The sequence below is a fragment of the Episyrphus balteatus genome, chromosome 1 (assembly GCF_945859705.1).
Source record: "Episyrphus balteatus chromosome 1, idEpiBalt1.1, whole genome shotgun sequence".
NCBI lineage: Eukaryota > Metazoa > Arthropoda > Insecta > Diptera > Syrphidae > Episyrphus > Episyrphus balteatus.
The window spans coordinates 10,564,128-10,571,747 of NC_079134.1; the positions used below are offsets into that span (position 1 = coordinate 10,564,128).

The following is a 7,620-nucleotide window of genomic DNA, read 5'->3' on the forward strand; positions in this document are numbered from 1 at the left end:
GACATTTCTGATGTCAACATAACATCTCATAAGACTAATTTTTGGCAAAACAGATTAAAAGTTTGTTGCTTTTCAAACATCGTCAATTTTGTCCCATCAAACTATTTTCTTTTTTCAATACTTATTGGTTTAAGGACTTGCAGCAATTCAGTCAGTAGAAAATTTTGACATTCAAAAGTTGAAATCGTCCTTTTTTTTAAATAGTGAAGGGGAAATTTATACACTATTTCACTCAAAAATGCATTCAAAGAGTCATTTAATCAAATATCTCAGTATATCATTCCATTCACGAACAAAAATTGTTGCAAATGTTGTAGATTTTTTATTTAAATACTTTTGGGCATCTTAACCTAACTCTAATTAAAATTGATAGGTTTGTTAAGAAAAATTTAAAAGAGTCCATGAGTTGAAGATTTTACTTCGCACAGAGTTCAAAATTTTGAAAAATATTTTGTAAATTAAACTAAGGTTAAAATTAAATTCTACTTAATTTAAGAGACCATGGTTTAAATTTTAATATATTGAATCACCCTACCCAAATAGTACTGCGCATATCCTTCCAAAAAAAAAGTCTCCACATCTCTCCAAAAATATTGACAAATAAACGAGGGATTTAGCTTCAGCTGTTCTGTTTATAGACAACACAGAACAGTTTTTCTACCCTTAAAATATAACGTATACGTCCCAGTTAACCCATCTCTGCAAAAAAAGTGAAACTAAAAAAAAAGTCTTTTAGTTCAACCAAAAAAAATATTCTATTTTAACTTAAAATTTTGGTGTTTTTCCTTATAATTTTTTTTATCTACGAATTATATTTCAATAAAATTAAAATATTCACAACACATTCGAATTATAATGCTTCTTAAGGAATTGATTCGTTTTTCCACCCAACATCGAACTCTCTATTGCTATATGATTTTGAGTGTTTGGATATTTTTACTTATAGCAGGTTAGAATTATTGTGTATTCCTTTGAAATATCCTTGGAACTAAAATAAAAAAATTATTTATTATTGCTAAAGGGATGTATAAATACATTGGAAATAACAATAATATAAGTACTTTGGGCTTCCTCAATGGCAAACGTATTTATATGACAACTTTGGAGGACGAAGAAGCTACAAAGTTTCGCAAATACAAACAACGTTGTGCTCCAATTGACAGATTGATTAGAAAGGACGATGGCGGGATTTTGGATGGATGGAAATTACAGGGTGTCCTTTTGGTTATAAGGCATGGAGATCGAGGACCAATGTCTCATGTGAGAGGGGTTTCGTCAATTGATTGTGGTGCTAAAGATGATAACCTCTTGAACAAGTATGACAAAAAGATATCCTTTTTTTTTTCCTTTGTTTTTATACAAAAGGATTGTTTTTTGTAGATATCGATCCTTTTTGTATAACACAACGAGTAGTCCTGCCGGAGCTAATCACATGTATTGGAATAAATTGGGACCATTTCATGGATTTGCTTTACTTCCTGCTACGGAAAAATCCTGCCTCCTGGGACAGCTTACATACAAGTGAGTAGATAGCTTCTGGGGAGTAGATTGTTCCAATTTAATTGTTTTCGTAGGCCAGCATCTTAGGCGAGTTTGGGTCATAAAAAATTCTTCTTCTTCTCAATTTGAATTTTGAATTTCTTTTGACATTTTCAAGTGTGGAAGGGGCAAGAGGGGGTGTATCTTTTCCTTGAGAAAAAATGTGAGTGTGAGAGCTTTCACTTGATTAAAGTTCTGTCAGGAAAAATAGGTTAATGGGGCGGTGCGGTCGACTGTGAAGTGGACTGAGATTAAAGAGAGGTATTTGTTTATTTACCTCAGCGGGAGTCACGGACGCAAATGAGCAGGAGGAGGTGACAGGTGGGTTGGCCACCCCCTCAGAGCAACTCACCATCGCCATGTAGTTTACCGTGTATCATCTACAGGCTGGAGGCTTTTTTCCTTAACACACTAAAGAGCGGAGAAATATAAATGCAAATAGCCATCATAGTTTTAAGTGGAACAGTACACAAGTAGGGGAGGAAAAAAAGGATATGATATTAAAATTTGTTTGTTTTTTTTTTTTTGTTGATGAAATATAATATATCTCTTGCTTTACTCATGTGTTTAACAGAAGCAAATATGAATAAAAAAAAAGGTCGACTCAAGGTTGAATCATATTTGTTCTATTTCATAACTTTTTCTGAACTAATTAAACAATAGCCTCCTGAATATACTAGATAAAGGACATAATATGAAGACGGTTATATATGTCGATGCCTTCTAGCAATTAACCTTTACCCCTCTGTATATCTTCTTTTATAGAGCTTGTCGCGTATAATGTTTTCTCACGGTTTTTCGTTTTTATCGTATGTATGATATTTCGCTGGGTTATTTTTTAGGTGCTAAGAAGTTTTTAATTAATCATGTATTCGCCTGCGGATATGCTGCAGGTATTTATATATTCATGGGTGTTAAATTTTGCTGTTGCTTTCAATTTATATTATAAAGAAGAGTTACATATGTGTGGAAATGTGAAAAGGTGTTGCACAATGTTCTAGTTGAAAAAGGACTTTGTGGACATGATTTCTACAAGATGCTTTTGGTTTTGTACTATTGTAACTTTGAAATTTAGAGTTAGTTTTTATTGAATTAAAGTCAACAAGAAAAAAAAAATTATGAAAATAATAAATTTTGATCTCCATTGCAATTGGAATGGAATGGAAAATGTATTTTGTTAATTTAGTCTAATTCAATATTTATTTTAGTTTCATAGTTTATTATTTATTTTGCTAAGTTTAAAATAAATTGCACGACTGGGGTCGCACGTACTTGCTCTTATGGTAAAAGTTACTCTAATGTTAAAGTTTTTCATTGAACGAAATAAGGGAAAATTTAAAATTTGATATTTTCACGGAATTTCGTTAGTGGTACAAAAAAAAAAAAATCCGTTTTTATAAATAATTAAATACCGTTTTAAATGATCTTTTACAAAAAACAAAGTATGCCATTTTATTTCTAGTATAAAAAGGAATTTTTAGAAAAAATTTTTCGAAAATCGTTAGAGCCGTTTTTTAAAAAAATAATTTTTTATATATAAAAATTTTCTAGCATTTTTCAAAAAAAAAATTGATATGCAATTTTGAATAAATAATTAATTTACACATAAAAACAAAATTTCAAATTTTTTCACCAACTCGTTTCCAAAAAATTGATTTTTCAAAAAAAAATTTTGAAATATTTTTTAAAAATCCAAAAATATGTTTTTTGAAAAATTTTAATTTTTTTAAAATAATGGTTGTTTAAACGTTTCTGTATTAAAAATTTGGTCGAAATCTGTTTTGTCGTTTATGAGAAATTCATAAATCAAAAAAACCGTTCTATGGCAGGTACCGTTAATAACGGTACAAAAAATATTTTTTTTATTGTCAAAGGAGGCTCTTATCTGTAACAGTAAGCAGAAAAATTTTACTCAAAATCGTTAGAGCCGTTTTTGAAATAAATCAACTTTTCTGTTTCCGTTGTATGACAGGTACCGTTAGTTTTGGTCCTAAAAAAAAAACTTCAATTTCCCCTCTAGGGAATCACTCAAAACTGTTAACTACCGAGTTTGAAGCAAATCGCTTCAGTAGCTTAGGCTGTAGCTCGAGGTTCTTACAGACAGACAGACAGACAGACAGACAGACAGACAGACAGACAGACAGACAGACAGACAGACAGACAGAATTGCCGGACCCACTTTTTTGGCATTCTCCATCATCGTAATGTCATGTAAAATTGTTATCTCAAGTTCGAATTTTTTTACGAATCCTAAACTTGCCCTATAGTACCTATATCGCAAGTAAAAACTCCCTAAAAGTTTAAATGAGATTTTGAACAAAACTTTGAGGTTTTAATAAAAACCTTCGTGTTGCCTTTTGTGCGTTTTCAAATTTTATGGAATTCTGAAATCTGTTTTTTTTTTATATCTAGTTACGTGTACAATTTTCTCAAAAGCGGCTCTAGTGGTTTTGATTAAATTAACACACTAAATATTAAAAGCAATTCGAATAAGACTATATTTGTAGTTTTTCCAATAACTTAAATACCAAAGAAATGGCGTTTTCGTTAAAAAAAACCTGCGGGCTCTTATCTCTGCTCCGTGTATAAAACAAATTTCTATTAAACTTATAAATAAAAAATTCTTATAGTCTAAAAATCAGTAAAAAATTAAAATCAAATTAATTTCAAGAAATGATTATGATAATTTTGATGTTATTCACATTTGCAGGAGTTTTTTGTGGGTAGTTTTCAAGAAGCGTTTTGGTCTCGAATGCGTTTTATACGGTATTTTATGGAAAACCATTAATTTAATTGAAAATTGATAATTAAAGAGTTCGTGTTGTTCTTTATCCGAGTTTTACTTTGCTTTCTTGGGGAAAACCTTGGGGTTGGGCGAGCTAACCTCAGCCTTAGAAAACTCTAATTCTAATTCTCATTTTGTGAGGATGAGATCAAAACCACGTCGCAAGCAAAGGGTGCAGAATGGATTCTAATTCTCGAGACATTCATGCTAAGTTTAATCACTGTTTCTTGGTCTCAAACTGGCTACTTAATGCTTTTGTTTAAACTTTTAATTCCAATAAGCATGGAAATCATGAGAAATCTTTTAATTTTTATCAGACCACATTTAAATTTTTGTATGAAGAAAGTTCTTATTAAAATGAAATGAAAGTTTATTTTGATTTAAATAGAATTTAAGCAGACTGCATTTATTTTTATAAGAAATCTTATTATTTTAAGAAGATAAATTTAAGAAGCGCACCATCTGGAATCTTAGTGCCTTATTTTGCTCTGTCTACTTTTCTTTTTGCAATGAGGCAGAGCAGTCTGGGAAGTGATACTGAGTAGAGTTCTGCTTTTATCTTCATTTTTAATAAATCTATATTCTCAAAGTACCTACTAGAGATGTTATGGGCTTGAGTTTTGTAAGCGAGTTGTGAAGTTCTCGACTTTTTTATTTTGCAGTATAATTTTGGCACTTCCAGGCCTTTTGAATCACTTTGTACCTTAATAACATTTGTAAATTGATTCTTTAACAGATTCCACTAAAGTTTCTCTTGGGTTTATTTTTAATGGGTATAGGTGAGACATTTAAAAATATATTTATTCTATGTCCGTTCGGGCATATAAAGCTCATTGGATACTCTCCAGTTTTCCCAACTAGTGTCAGTGTGCTTCCATTCCAAAAGTACAGATATTCGCCCAGTTTACAAGCTTGACACTATTGGCTTTTTTATGGCCGGAAATACAACCAATGCAGAATACAAAATAGTGAATTTCCTGTTATTTATCTTCTGCTACCGACTTTTTTTTTATACGAAATAAGTGGTGTAGTGTATGTCAATGATCTGTTCTCTCATGAACACCTTCAGTTCATTGCTCTGCTATTTCTTAAGCTCTTGAAGCTTTGAATTTAGTTGTACTTCACGGAGAGATGGACACCTCCTCTATCCTTCCTGTGACCATAGTTAGTTCACATACTAACAAAGAGTTACCTGTAGATAATTATTTCGTAGAGCTGCAGTAGTAATTTAATTTCTAATTGAACAGTTACCGTTAATTAAACAATTAACGCCACCGCACGCGCCGCACAGTGTGTGGACTTCGGTACTTTTTGGCGGCAAAAATCATTTGTAGACATTTACTGACGAAAAGTTATTTTTACTATGGAGAATACGAAAAAGTTGCACACTTTTTTTATTTAAAATGGCGGGTTCAAAAGAGCCGGCAGAGAAGCCGTTTAAATAGCAAGTTTGCTAAATTGATATCAAAAAGGTGTTCGATCTCAGGTCCGGTGTACACATGCGTGCACCGTATGACGTATCAGGGTACAAAAACGCTGCGTCACCGCACAAGTGGTTACATTGATCAGTAGGCATAGAGTGACTCAGCGAGCTTCGGGGAAAAAATTCGCCATTTTCAATATTTCATTATTTTATGTAGGTAATAACCTATAAGAAAATGAGTCTTAACGTAGAACAATCGAAACAATGGTAGAAATAAAGAAAATTTTAAAAGTAACAATGTAATTCTGTTAATTTTACCAACAGACTGTTTGATTCAACCAGCCGTAAATTTTATTATCAACAAAATATCACCCTGTTTTGACGTTTCTTGATTTATTGCATTAAATAAAATCTTTTTATTCTTACACTTTCAGAGGCATAGCCCAACTGTTACATGTTGGTGAAATTTTACATCAAATCTACGCTCATCCACTGGGGCTTTTATTGAAGCCTCAACAAACCAAGTCGTACATCATCTCAACCCCACACTCACTGCTGAATTCGGATGAAGTTATACTCTACACAACACGTTACCGTCGAACTTTCCAATCAGCCATGGCCTTGTTATTTCCATTTCTACCATCTGACAAATGGTTGGCTTTGAATGTTCGAGAATCTCATAGCATGGCATTTTGTTTTGCTGATTGTGCCTGCCCGCAAGCCGAAACATTTCGAAAAAAACTCAACTGGATGAATGCAAATCATATCAGTCAGCATCCAGCTGTTGCTGCTGTAGTTCAATGGATCGGTGCAACTTTACTACAACATACACCGAATGGCATTAATAATCCAAATGAAGTTGTCGATGCAGTTTTGACAGTTTTATGTCATGATGCACCATTGCCATGTCGGAAGACAGCTTCGAATACGTCAAAAATGGTCACAACCGAACCAACGAATATGGACCTCAATGACGTCATAAATATCGATCAAGATGATACTGCCGCTAATTTAGTCGATACACCAATGTCAAATGTAGTCAGTGAGGAAACAAATCAGGGTGGCCAAACTGAAGGTTGCATCGAACCAAGTCATGTGGCCGCCCTAATGTCTTACACAAATTGGCAATCATCGAAAGAAGTCAATCATTCGCTGTACAAACAAATAGGACTTCTTCGAGCTTACGGCATGATTCGACACATGGTCAGTTATATGCTGAAAATGATTTCAGGTGATCGGACAAAGTTTGTGTTATATTCTGGTCATGATTGGACTTTACAATATTTGACAGCTGCATTAGGTATTAAAACTGAAAGTACATCGATTCCATATGCAACTCGATTGACAGTTGAAGTTTATAAAAGTGACAAGAGTACGGATTATTACTTTCGAGTTTTATATAACGGAAGAGATGTCACTCAACAAATTGACTTTTGTGAGGGAGGTAGAAGTTTACGTGTCACTCGAGATAGCCGTGGAAATAAGGCAGATCTATGTCCAATCGAAAATATTATAAGATTTCTGCACGAGGACTATTTTGCTCCTTTAAATGCAACAAACTTTAAAGATGCTTGTAGTTCACCAAAATTAAATGAGTTTTAAAAAGATGTAATAATGATACCAACCAAAAAAGCACATGTTATCTGTCAAACACATTGAATGGAGTTAGTTGTCAAAAGGGAGTGCAATTGTGATTTTTATCTTACTAAGTTGGCTACACTTTGACAGACTTAAGTGTTTGTCCAAAATGACACCTTAATTTGTTCGGTATGAACTGTCAAAGACTATATTATTATTTCTATTCAAACGTCAAATTGACAGTATAACAGTTTTAAAACCACATTAACATGAATATTACAGTTTCTGCCATGTC

The 7,620-nt window shown here is 32.8% G+C and overlaps 1 protein-coding gene across 1 annotated transcript; it reads left to right on the plus strand.

Annotated features, from left to right (window-relative positions):
• Positions 1 to 667: 667 nt before the first annotated feature.
• On the plus strand, positions 668 to 7,349 carry LOC129906955 (2-phosphoxylose phosphatase 1). Its single transcript, XM_055982952.1, has 4 exons — positions 668 to 949; positions 1,022 to 1,316; positions 1,381 to 1,521; positions 6,182 to 7,349. Exons 1-4 carry the CDS (start codon positions 856 to 858, stop codon positions 7,347 to 7,349), a joined length of 1,698 nt encoding a protein of 565 aa, XP_055838927.1. The 5' UTR covers positions 668 to 855.
• The last annotated feature ends 271 nt before the right edge of the window (positions 7,350 to 7,620 follow it).

Excerpts from the sequence above, each read along its gene's own strand:
- LOC129906955 (XM_055982952.1), top strand. The coding sequence starts at position 856 with ATGCTTCTTAAGGAATTGATTCGTTTTTCCACCCAACATCGAACTCTC. Across the intron at positions 1,317-1,380 it reads GATGATAACCTCTTGAACAA|ATATCGATCCTTTTTGTATA; the intron begins GTATGACAAAAA and ends TGTTTTTTGTAG. Across the intron at positions 1,522-6,181 it reads CTGGGACAGCTTACATACAA|AGGCATAGCCCAACTGTTAC; the intron begins GTGAGTAGATAG and ends TTACACTTTCAG.